The sequence below is a fragment of the Megalops cyprinoides genome, chromosome 25 (assembly GCF_013368585.1).
Source record: "Megalops cyprinoides isolate fMegCyp1 chromosome 25, fMegCyp1.pri, whole genome shotgun sequence".
NCBI lineage: Eukaryota > Metazoa > Chordata > Actinopteri > Elopiformes > Megalopidae > Megalops > Megalops cyprinoides.
In genome coordinates, this window is record NC_050607.1 from 17,977,825 (window position 1) to 17,990,942 (window position 13,118).

The 13,118-nt window shown below is 46.3% G+C and overlaps 1 protein-coding gene across 1 annotated transcript in view; it reads left to right on the top strand.

Annotated features, from left to right (window-relative positions):
- Positions 1-13,118, top strand: part of LOC118772116 (endosome/lysosome-associated apoptosis and autophagy regulator family member 2-like) — a 30,278-nt gene that overhangs the window by 2,065 nt on the left and 15,095 nt on the right. Inside the window, exons 2-6 of the mRNA XM_036520379.1 lie at positions 5,719-5,839; positions 10,574-10,763; positions 11,987-12,134; positions 12,490-12,579; positions 12,808-12,913. Of these exons, the coding sequence (XP_036376272.1) occupies positions 5,719-5,839; positions 10,574-10,763; positions 11,987-12,134; positions 12,490-12,579; positions 12,808-12,913 (655 nt within the window). The remainder of the gene's footprint in view (positions 1-5,718; positions 5,840-10,573; positions 10,764-11,986; positions 12,135-12,489; positions 12,580-12,807; positions 12,914-13,118) is intronic.

A 13,118-nucleotide genomic window follows, 5' to 3' on the forward strand; every position in this document is an offset into this window, starting at 1 on the left:
TGATGAAGATGGATCAGGGTTCTGTGTCCTTCTGTGCTGTCCCCTGTTGCTTTCTGATGCAGAATTGAATCATGGGATTTATATGACATTTGTTTCCTCCTTTTTAAAAAAATGGGTCAACAAAGTAAGAATGTATTCACTGAGTTTGTCTACAACACCTTCTCCAGGGTATTGAGATGTGAATTAGATCCAAGAAACAGTACAGCTGTGTCTTCAAATAATGAAACACATAATATTAAAAAAAAAGATGGTTTTGAAAATGATTAGGTATAATGCACATGAAATATGTAGTTTTAGATGTTTTTGAAGTTGACTGTACTTTTGTGCATTTGGGGTTTACATTGTTCTGAAAGTAATGTTTAAAATGAGATAAACTGGTGAAATGAATGTTTTTTTATATTTTGCCACGAAAGAATAAATCCAGCCAAATAGGACTCCAGTCAGGCTTCTTCCTATTTTAGTGAAATGAGGCTGGATAATGGATAAGCACACATTCTGCAAACCAATCCCTACAGAAAGAATGCCTCAGACAATGGATGTATGTGACTGGGAGGCCATGTGTGGGGTTTTAAAGGACCGAATGCGTTATCTGCCCAATCAAAAGCCATTCCCTCCCTTGCGGTGTTTGCATAACCCCAGACGAAGGGACAGTGTGGGCAGGAAAGCCAAACCGACACACCTTTTCTGTTGGCCAGCGTAGTGTGTATAGGAGCAGGCAAAACCAAGCTAACAGAAACGTCAACAGGTTTAGTGCTACAGAGTGGCCTGTATTGAGGCTGGTTAGTTAGGATTACACAGGGCCTTTGTCTGTGTGTCATATGGAAATGGCATGAAATATACCTGCAGCTATCTGGAGCTTAAGGGTAATTAACATGACAAAAGGGAGTGCTCTGTGCTGGCCGTTGGGCTCTATCAGCAAAAGCACAGGCTGTTTAGCAGCGTATTCCAGAACACCTTGCAGCACAAGGGGGCTGTGTGAGTTTTTCTGCCACCCACATATGAATTTGTACTGTGAACACACAGGTTCCTTTTCCACTCCCTGTCATACTGTAATTACCATCATAAATACATGCTATTTTAGAGTCTTGGCCTATTCTTCACTGTATGGGGTAGCAGTGTAGCATAATGGTAAGGTGCATGGCTTGTAACCAAAAGGTTGATGCTTCAGTTCCCTGCTGGGGCAGGCTTGGGCAAGGTTCTTAACCCACAGATGCCTCAGTAAATATCCAGCTATATAAATGGGTAACATGCAAAAATTGTTGCTCTGGACAAGAGCATCTGCTAAATCACAATAATGTAATGTATTTTTCGTGGCACACTTGTCCCCTCGGTTCATTCCTGTTCTGTTTGTATTTATGTATTTGTGGGGGGGGGGGAGGTCCCTGCCCAATAGCGTGTCCCCTTATGCTACTGAGATCCATCATCCTACAGATTGTGCCTCTGTTTAATGGCAGTAGTGCGGCACAGTGATAAGGAACAGGACTCATATCCGTAAGGTTGGCAATTTGATTCCGTGGTAGGCTGTTTTGCCCTTGGGCAAGGCACTAATTCCATACTCCCTCTGTAAATATCCAGCTGTGTAAATGGACTACATGTAAAAATTGTAACATAAGTAAGTGTCTTTGGATAAGGGCATGTGCTAATATTGAGACATCATCAGGATATCGTAGTCCCTGTTCAGAATGTGCAACCGTGTTTCGTCTTTATCTCTGAGCACGGATTGTGACCACGTGCTAGGCTTCTCTCCTGAAGCCAGAGTCTCTTTTCAGCTTGGCACTGGTAAGAGCAGTATTTGCACAGTAATCTAAGGCATCGCCACCCAAGTCTGTTAATCAGAGAAGGACAACATTCTGTGATTTATCTGTGTCCACACATTGAATTGTGTGATTGACCTTAAGCAGGGAGGGCCATGTTTGGTGACTGACCAAGCTGGGAGAGGATGATTTCATTTTGCGGTCCATTTTGTTCATCATGACGGTGGGCCTTCATAGGTTAATTTTTGGAAAAAAGAAGGGGGAGGTTCTGTGTCACATTTCACATTGATTTCTGACACCTGAGCCCAGCTGCCATTGAAACACATCAGTCTATCAGATACCAGCATTGCAGATGTATCTGATAACATGCTGAATTTCAAATACACTGGCTTCTTTTTATAATAGTGGCTGTTTGCCTTTCTGCTTTGCTTCAAATTCATGTTTCTTGCATGATTTCATAGAGTCACTGGGACTGCTACAGCATGTGTAGCACATTATAGTCTGAGATTTCACTAATCTAGTCATGTCTCTTTAAGGTTTAAAATGCTGTGTAACAGTTTTTGTCTCCAAGTGATTTATGATGTATGTGAACAATAAAAACCCCAAATTGATCTAATCTTATGGTTCACAAACTTGCTTGATTTTTTCCAAAGGACTCCTTAAAGACAACGGTGATGTATTTATAACTTCAGCAAGGTTTACACCTTGCAAAGTAGGTTACATATAGCCCAAAGCTATGATGCAATCCCCGTTACCTCAAACTAGCCTGAAAAATAGAAGAAAACTATCTGTAGAAAAATCCAAAGTGCTTGTATTGGTTCTTCTGAAGATGGGAGCAATGCACTGATTTTGACAATGATCAATTTCTGAATTTTTCACAAGTGCAGTGTATGAATAAAAAGTTTTAGCATGCAGACAGGGGGTTCAAATGGGGAAATCAACATGTGAGTGTTGTCCACAGGCTTACTGTTGCAAGATATTTTTCTCAAGACTCAGTCACGAGTGGCATGTTCTGGTTGCTGTAGTTCATAGGACATGTTTTCATTCCAGTAAATAATGTGGAGTGATTTGTGGGCCCGGGTCTCTCGGATCAGACTGTGGAAGATTATCAGCTTCCTGCATGGTGTTTCTTTTCCTTCCAATCCCTGCCCAGGGAACAAGGACATCTCTCTTTTCTTCCTGAGTGAGAGCAAAGGATGCTGGGAAGGTCCGCTGTTCTTACCAGCCCCCTAAATGTGGTGGTTTATAAACTCGATGACTTTTTAAAACAGACGCATCTGCTTTCAGGCAGGCTGTCAAATAGCAGGTGTGGTGTGTGTGCCATTCTAATTTCTGACCTGTGATGCATCACTTAAGTTAATCACCTGATAATTCATTAACTTGATCTCCCTTCGGGGGTGATGTGTAGCAAAGGGGCATGTTGTTTTTCCACAACGAAAGCATGAGGGAGGGGATCTGGTAAGGGAGGGCAGTGTGAATTTGCAGAGGTGAGAATCTGCCCATTGGCATTTCAGGCCTGGTTTAAAAGCACTTCAAACAGATGCTGTTCCTTAGGATTAGCGCTGAGAGGATACCGATGACAACACCTTCCACGATCCGCCTGTCTGGAGCGCAGCTTTACTGAAAACGAGACGTTAAGACAGCGCATTACCCTGAGGGTGGCTTAACAGAACTTTCTGCGAGGAGGACTATAGGTATTGTGGGAATTGTATTAGGAAGTTGAGGCAGAGTATTTTTTTGCAGAGCAGGTTGTCACAGGGCACATAAAGAATGAATGGATATGGTGTACAGGAAAGATGCAACTTGTTCCACTGGAGCGGTGTATGTATTCTTTCGGGCCTGGCTTTGTGTGGCCTTACTTGTGCTGCTGGGATAGGCTGGTTCAGACCGGAGAGAAGCAGGCCTAGCAGGAGACGAGTCGGGGGAGTGACACTTCCATGTCAAGCGTCAGGTTTCTATGAGGCTGAGAGGCCCTTTTGGAACATCCCGCCAGGGGAGAGGCAGGCCCGTGTTTGCTGCTCCCACGCACCGACAGCGCTCTCGGCTGGGGCGGACAGACGTCACCTCGGGGTCCCATTCCACGTCGGGACAACAGAGAGCAACCACATGAGGGTTACCTGCTCCGCAGAAGGAGAGCCGACAGCCTCCTCCCTGATGGGGTTATCCAAGCGGAGAAGTGATTTCGCTGGGTGCGCCGTGCTCAGGAATAAACAGTTGATTTACTTGCGCAGGGCTGTCCGTCGATTGAAATTCAAGACGGGTGGAAAAGCAATTGTTGTGGAAAAGCCGTTTTGAGAGAGCGTGTTTAATTCATGCAAGCCAAAGTGTCAGTTTGGGCAATATTTCCCCTTCATTGATCACAGCTGCAGGTGTGATCAGTGCATATTGCATGATATGTGTAAACAGAATAGACCACTGAAACCAAGCTTTGTGTGTCAGCTCAGATAACCTCTGTACCACACTGCTACATGTAAAACCGTATCTGCTGGAATCCCTCATGCAATGCTAGCTGGTATTATGTGAGCCCTGTTGAGAATATTATTTTTGTTTCAAGGCTAGCTGACTTCCATCATGTGCAGGGCTAGCGTTTGTCTCCTGGGAGCCTCCGTATAACATGGCACAGTGTTGAGACAGGGAGCCTGCATGGGGCTGTCTCATTTGGTTTTGTATTTCACCACATAGCGTGGATGTCCTGCTTAAGCACTTGCAACCGCTACAAATGCGGCAAGTGGGGCAGCAGTGTAGTAGTGTAGCTTAGTGGTTAAGGACCCCGACTTGTAACAGAGAGGTTGCCGGTTTGATTCCCCGCTGGGGCACTGCTGCTGTACCCTTGGGCAAGGTACTTAACCTGCAATCGCTTCAGTAAATATCCAGCTGTATAAATGGATAGCATTGTAAAAACACTATAACTGATGTAAGTCGGTCTGGATAAGAGCGTCTGTTAAATGCCAATAATGTAATGTAATAATGTAAAAATGCCTGTTTCTCTTCACGGTTCTACCGCATGCCTCTGGCACCGGGCCTCGTTTTGCTGCCGTTCTGTCTCTCAGATGTCACCGTTAGCATCCGCGGCGCTCTGAGGTTCTGGTTTTTCAGGTCATGTAGCAACTCCTCTCGCACTGCAGTATTCAGCCATGTCATTGCCCTAATATAACCCTCTCTTTTATTTTCAGCTTGCCTCCGGATGGCAGGCTCCGAAATTGCTCGCAAACGCAATAAACGCCACGTTGCGGAGCGGTGCTCGAATTATTTGCTTCGGAAGCTGCTTATGCGCCATGACCCTCTCCCCAGTACAATTTTCAAACTGAATAATTAATACAAACTTGTTTTTATTGTTCCGTGTTGCGTGAAGAACGAGGTTTTATCCAGAGTGCAGCAGAAAACTGTTTTTTTTAATATGGAGCTGAGAGAAGCAGTTATTGTGCAATCGATCAAATTTGATGAACACGACACGGGGGGGGTTATGGAAGGAGAGCACGGTTCGTGCAGCAAGAGGAAAAGGTAAAGTTCCCCGGGGGGAAACCCGCGTTAGCCCGTCCCAAGGAGATGCCTATCTGCTGAAAGGATTAACTGGTTCTCTGTCAGCGCCGCTTATGTAAAGGTATTGGCACCGGTGGCGTTAGGGTTTCTCATGCATGGCGCGCCGTCTGCAGAAGCACTGAAACCGACAGCCGGATCAAACGGAAATTTCCGCCCACTCACGATCTGTACCCGCGACGAGCCCTGTCCAAATGGCAGGTTCAGATTAAGAGGCATCCAATTTAACAGCCGCCTGGCGAGCCAAGCAGCGGCAGTTGGTGCTGGCAGTTGGTTTCGGAGTCCTCGGGGGTGGTGGAGGGGGGTCAAAGGTGGGACTTGGTTCCGGCCTGCTAGCCGGAGCTCACAGATTGCCCCTCCTACGCTGTGTCCAGAACGTGACAAGTGTTTGTGTGTGTGTGTGTGTGTCCTTCTTTGTGTCTTGCAGACGGACTACTATTTCGAGTACACGGAATGTGACAGCACTGGGTCGCGGTGGCGAGTGGCCATCCCCCGCTACCTGGGCATGTGCACGGGCCTGCCGGACCCCGTCAGCGGCACCGACTGCAGTAAGTAAGGCCCGCCGGCGCCCCGCGCTCGGAAAGTTTCCTCTGCGTTTTGCGATAGCGGCTGTCGCATTTCTGTCACCTGCTTATCAGCGGAGAGGATTGTCACACTGGGGGTGGGAACGAGTCCAAGTTTCACTTAGCTTGACAGGGTTCATTGCAAGGCGGTTAGCACCAGTATCTCCGTTTTCTGTGTGTGTGTGTGACTATTCTCTCTGACCCAAACCCTCTTGCTTTCCGGCTATCGCTTTTACTCATTCCGAGTGTGTTTGTGTCCATGCCTTGTTTATCAGCTCCCCCTCCTGACACAGAGACACAGAGCAGAAGCACAGCAGACCCACAGACAGCCTAAGTGGACCCGATACGCTATCAGCTAGCCATTAGCGCTCAGGTTCAGCTGGGTTTAGCCGTGCTCTCAGATGCCTGCATGGATGACGTAGCTGTAGAGAGGAGTCACTCTGTGCTTCCCTGTGAAGGTTACATCCCCCCGCCTCATTAATCTGGGCCTCTGTGTCACCGGATGTCCAGGCCGCGTTATTCGTCATAGCTCAAAGCGTGAGAATTCTGACAGGAACGTTGTTCTTTTTATGGCGTTGGTACGCCGTGCTGTTTCCAGGATGCTGCAGTTACACCCTCCTAACGAGCGTTGTGTTATAAGCACAAACTCCACTACCTGATAAGGGTGCTGTGTAGTGCTGGGTGGTATGACCAAAAATTTGTATCACGGTATTTTTTTAAGATTCTGGCAGTTTCACGGTATATCACGGTATATATATATATGTATTTATTTTTTTTTTTTTGCATGACTGGGCCCTTATATAGGTTTTATTTTAATTTTCTAGGTTTTATTAAACAATCTCACGTTGTAGCTTTTCGCAAGCACACAAACTACAGACGATCTGCGCTGTTTCGCGAGCATATTCATTTGCTCTATTTACGCGATTGGTGTTCTGTGAATGATTTGTTTTATTGTTAATCAAGGAGGATAAAGGGGAACAGGTTGAAAGTAATGATAGATTTAAAGGTAGTGTTTCTGCTTCCCCTGTTTCCAGCTCACCAGCTGCCAAAGGTGTTACAAAGTGTTTATGTGTCACAAATTGTTGTGTGCCATGGTGTTTTGTCCTGTTAAAGAGAGTAAGTTGTGGGTAATTAATTGTGTTATAAAGTTATAACCGTTAGTAAGAAGGGTACGCACAGTTAATAGGGGTGTTCCCTCGATACACTCTGCACAGCACTTAATAGTGCTTCTAGCGGAAAACAATATTATATAATTTGCCTGTTGAAGCATTACAGCTGTTGTTTCAGCTATGCTACAGTATGGCAGTATATGAAAAAATTCATACTGTACAGGAAATTAAAACCAGTATACTGGATGAAACGGTATACCACCCAGCACTAGTGCTGCGTTACAAGACCACAGTACGCCGGCAGTAAAATCTGTCCCTGATTGCAGACAGTGCGGAAAACCTTCATACAAAACTAACGTAGCGTGTTACACCTTTAAACGGCTGCTGGAGTGGCTCTGTGCGAAAATGAAACCGAGGGAATGTTCTTGGTTGAGCGCACCTCCTGGCATTTTAAAGCTGAGCACTTTTCGCCAGTGAGAGAACAGCTTCGGTTGCCCTTTAAGCAGGAAGGGGAGAGGCCGGGAGACAGCTCTCGAGGTCTCTGATCCGCCCGAGTACGACTGAGCGGACCGCCGCGCCGGAAAGAGATTCCCGCCGAGCGCAAACAGGAGACGACAGGGCACGCATCCTTGACATTAAGAAGCCAAGGTTAGGGGCGGGTTACCAGGGCGAGGCAATAGGTAAGCCAGAACACTATGTCTGTGTCCTCGCAAGGAAGGGGACAGCTTACACAGCAGTGGGACCAGCCATTTTCAAGCTCTCCATTTACATCCATTACCCACTCACCCCCCCTCCCAGCCTCAGATGCAACAAGCCTGCCGTTCGTTAGGAAAACGAACAATATGTTAAACTGTGAAATCCGTAATGTGAGGAATATGTATTAAAAGTATGTCTGTCAAAATATAGTGCATAGCTTAAAAGCGCATAATTTTTTCCACTTTGGCTTGATATTATGCATACATTGTTGAAAACTCTATAAAATCACATTGCGAAATATATTGAAACACGGTCTGTACAGAAAATGTAAATAGTTAATGTATTTTAAAATCTACATGCATTTAGTATTTAGTATTGGTATTATTTGTTTGGCAGGAGGTCTTATTCAGTGCAACATATAAGACCATTGTGGCAAGGTACAATACAACACACATATTATTCCACGCGTTAATTCTGTATTTCACAGTATATTTTCGAATTGCTGACCCGTCTGAATAAATTAATAGAGCTCCGCGTTTGAATGTGAAAAGTTGTCTGCGCGGTGACTGAAACCCAGTCCCTGCGTAATGATTGGCCGTGGTGCCGTTCGGGCCTTTGGGCCCGTGGGGTAGGACCCTGGTGGACGCGTAGGGACACGGGCGAGGACGTCGGACGCCAGCAAGCCTCGTGGACAGGGCCGCGGTCTGCGCGCCCCTGCTATGCTGACTGGAGCGTGCGGGCTTTTCTGATTTACGTGTAAAAATGCAAATGCGTGCAGCTGCTGGTCCAGGCTCGGGCAGGCAGCGAGTCCTCCCGATAGGCCACGCTCATGGACGCGGGGTTGCCATGACGGCAGACAGAGGGCTTGTCAACAAAGTGCCTACTATTTAAAAAAAAAGGATTTTTAATTGAAAAGTTTTTCTTTTAAAGGAAATATTTGAAAATTCAAGAGACATCCTGAACATGAGCATGCATGTGAGAGACAGACAGAGAGGGAAAGCATTATTTATTAGCTTTATGTAGCATACAGAATGTCTATTTAAAGGTTCTGTTATGCGTCCTCAGTGATCTCCCAGTTCAGTGTCTGGGCTTGATGTTTTAATCAATACTGCACAGGTGCTGCCCAGAAGCACCGATCTCATATAATCTGAATGGCTCCTCCTAATCACTGAGGCCACTGCAGAAGCCAATCCACATGCTGTAATGTGAAACTAGGCTTTGATAAAAAAAAAAACAAACCCATTGTGACAGTGGCCAATCTCATTGGATGCCAGCGTCCTTTTTTGCTCCTCTCGTTTGGCTGAAATGAGCCCTTTCCCTTAATTATTAACAGACGACAGCTGTTTCCTTGAAGCGGCCCGTTTCCGTCAGTGTTCAGGTGGAGGGAGCAGGTGTGCGTTGGAGAGAGGGAGCGCTAACGAGCTTCGAATAGCAGCTCAGCGCTTCCCTCCGCGGACTGGCTTGTACATAAAATGGACGCGGCCGTCAAACTGGAAGTCACAATTGCGGCTTCTCTACCAGAGCGACGAGATTGATAGTGTGGTTTCTAAATGCAAATAGGCGCAGTTTATCAAGTGCCAGCAGACAACGCTCGTGGCTATAAATATAGGCGTGCTCCTGCCAGAAACGATTTGAGTGCTGAGGCGTTGTTCAGTCTTCCTCTCCCATGTGTTCCTGAGTGCCATTCAGAGGTCTCTGCGCATTAGGGAGGGGATGTGAAAGGTTGCTGGATGGATAGCCATCCTATGGCGAATAAACACAATGTTCTTTGCCATAATAAGACACAACCTGAAGCCATGCAGTCATCTGTTTAATGTGCGTTCTGTCAGCCCGCAGCCTCCATTAGGACGCCGACGTCTGAGTCGGGAGATCATCTTTTATACACTCCTCCCATTGCTGAAGCCTGTGGGATTAGTACTTCAGAGCTGTGCGGCGCGGGTCTGTGGGATTAGTACCGCAAGGCTCCGCAGCGCAGGTCTTTGGGATGCTCTTCACGCTTTTCTCTGAGAGTTTGCTGGTCTGGTTCCGCCTGTCTCTGCGGTTAACGGGAGAGAGAGTGTGAAGGGGGCTGTGATGGAGAAGAGGGATGGTGATGAGTGTGGATCCTGTGATGAGTGTGAAGAATGTGATGAGTGTGACAGAGGTTTTGATCTATATAAAGAATGTGGTGAGTACACGGGTATCCAGGTAGCCATGATGTATATGCAGGTGGCTGTGATAACTACGCAGGTGACTATGATGAGTGTGGATGTATCTAGGTGGATGTATCTAGGTAGCCCAAAAGTCAAAGGTTTGGACACACTTTTCTTTCTTTATTCTTAGTATTTTCCACATTTTAGAATAATAGTAAAGGCATCAAAACTATGAAATAACACAAATGACCAAAACATGTTATAAACAAATCAAAACTATCTTACATTTTAGATTCTTCAAAATAGCCAAAAAATATTTTTTGAGATTAAAATTTTTTTGGAAAGAAATTCATCGATAGACATCAACTTCAGTATCCGTAAATAATCACTATTTACATTTATCTAAGGAACAAATTTCAGGCATTTAAGCATAAGTCTTTAGATAAAAATATCTTTGAATGCATGTTTCCCATTATCTTAATCAGGTGTGTCCAAACTTTTGACTGGGGCTGTAAGTGTGTAACCTGTGATGAGTATCCAGGTAACGATGATGCATATGAAGGTATCCAAGTAGCTGTGATGAGTATACAGGTAAGCGTGATGAGTATGGAGGTATCCAGGTATGTGTGATGCGTGTCCAGGTGTGTGTGATGAGTGTCCAGGTAGCAGTGACGAGTTTGCATGTATCCAGGTGTACCGAAGGGGGGGGTCTGCTTATGAGTGCGTAACCCGGTCCGTGTGAGTGCTGGCTCTGACCCGGGCGGGGCTCCTCTGTGCCGCAGCCTTCTCCTGCGAGGCGGGCGAGTTCCTGGAGATGTCTGCTCAGCAGTGCACGCAGTGCGCAGCCGGCACCTACAGCCTGGGGAGCGGCGTCCGCTTCGACGAGTGGGACGACATCCCCGCCGGCTTCACCAGCCTGGCCACCTACATGGACAGCGGCCCCGGCGGGGACGACAGCCTCACCTGCAACAAGTGAGTCCCGCGCTGGCGCAGGGGCGTTCTGGGAAGGGAGCGTAGGCGTCCGCCGGGCGCCTGAGAGTTTTCGAGCAGGCTTATTGAAGGTGATTCAGGTTACAATCAGCGTCTCCGCTGACGGGGTGAAGGCACTTTTTGGAAGGAGGGCCAGAGACCTTCAGACGTCCTGTGGCCACCACAGGAATGGTCTGCACATTGTTCTACGAGATAGCCAGATGTAAAATGATATGGAAACGTCTGGAATAACTTCCTGGATTGTGAGGAGACGCGTTGGGCAGACTAGTAAAGACTAGTGAAGACTGGCAGCAGTGTGGTATAGTGATAAAGAGGGATCACAATGGAAAGGTTTCTGGTTCAGGTTGCTTTTGTGCTGTTGCCGTTATACCCTTGGCAAATGTACTTAACCTACACTTGCCTCAGTAAATATCCAGGTGTATCAATGGAAAAAAATTGTAACCTATGAAGGTGATTTTGGATAAGAGTGTCTGCTAAATGACTGTAATGTAATGACTGAAGAGTGTTTTTGGTGAATGGCGGTAGGATAGTGCGGAACAGTGAAACTCAGCCAGAGGTGCAGGTGGAAGGAGGAACGTGCTCGGGGCCGGAGGTAGCTCTGCCCCAATTCACTCTCCCCACATCTAGGCCAGGGCAGCTAAGGAAGTGGTGCTGTGGAAACCTGCTTCCTGTAACTCTCTGGAGGGACCCTTAAAAGTGGAACAGGGTCCGGGGGGAGTGTCGCTGGGATTAATATTGCAGCAACCCGCCCCGCCTCTGAGCGGAACAGGAACCCGTTTGCGTGGCAAGTTTGGGAATAGGTTCTGTGTGCAGAGCGCATAAGGGAATTAAGACTGTTCTGATCCGCAAGTCAGACATGTGCGTTTTTTTATGCTGTCGCACAACAGTGGGTCATGTGATTTGCTTAAAGTGAACAATTTTTTATGAGCATTTTTTGCTTGTTTCTCACGTAAGCGTTTCTTTAGCGTCAGCGATCACCAGCCTGGACGTTGTGTGAGTGTGAACAGGATGGGAAAACTTAATTTGGTTATTGGGAGTATATGACAAAGCGCTTCACGGTGAGATTACGCAGAGGCCTTGTTCTCTCACATCAGCTGGAGGCGGTAACTCCAGCAGAGAAATGTGAAGGAGGAGGTGTGATTTTGTCACCTCTTGAAGATGCCCAGAGAGGAAAGTTTTCAGCCTTTGTCTGTGCTCTGTCCCAGCTCCACGTGGGTGCCTCAGGGAAACTACCTCGAGTCGAATCGGGACGAGTGCACCGTGTCGCTGATATACGCCGTCCACCTTAAGAAGCCAGGCTCCATTTCTTTCGTCTACCAGTATGTCGACAACAACATCTTCTTCGAGTTCTTCGTAAGTCTGCATTTCATTACTAGTATAAGCGTAATGTGCCCAGAGGTTATGGGGTACTTTCTTTTCTTTCCTTAAATATTTACTACTGCATATTACCTGACTTTAAGTTTAAGATTGAGACACATTATAGTGTGCCCAGATTGTATACTGTTGAATGTGGTGGAAGCCCTGACATGTTTATTGCTATATCAGGACAAAGATGTGTGACCAAGCCTGGACTGGCTCCTTTCTTAGAATGACAAAGTCAGCGTAGAGGAAATTGAGGTTGTTAAGTGCCGTATGACCACAGAACTGTGATATGAAAGTGATTTTTTTGTGGGTATTTTACCATGAATATTACTTGGTTATTTTTCAGATTCAGAATGACCAGTGTCAGGAGATGGATCAAACGTCAGACGAAAAGTGGATCAAGCTGACCAGTAACGGAGAGTGGGGTACTCACACTGTGAGTGCCCTTTGATACCTTTAAGGCAGTACAGAGATCCGAGCTTCATTAGCGCCTCTTGTAGCCCTCTGGTGGTCAATGGCTGTAACTGCATGCTCTCGGTTTTCTTGATTTGATGTTGGGGAGGCTGAGACTTCAAAGGGTTTGTGAGAGAAATGACTTCACAGCAGCGCATTTAGAATGCTGTGGATTATTCTAGTACAATGTGTGTTTGGTCTTTTCTTGCAGGTTGATTTGAAGTCTGGAACCAACATTCTGTACTGGAGGACAACTGGAATTTTGCTTGGTTCTAAAATTGTCAAACCAGTGCTGCTGAAAAGTATTCAGATTGAAGGTAAAAGATGAAGCCTCGATTTTTCACACTCTGCGTTATTTATTTGTTTGTTCCAGTGGTGTGCTTTGTGCAGGAATGCTGCGTGTTTTAGCATTGTGCTGTGTGTAGCACTGTGCGGCTAGTTTCAGTGTTATATGTGCTATTGTTGTATAGCAGTGTTTCTCAAATCCTACTCCTGAAGCCCCCCTGTCCTGCATAACTTTCT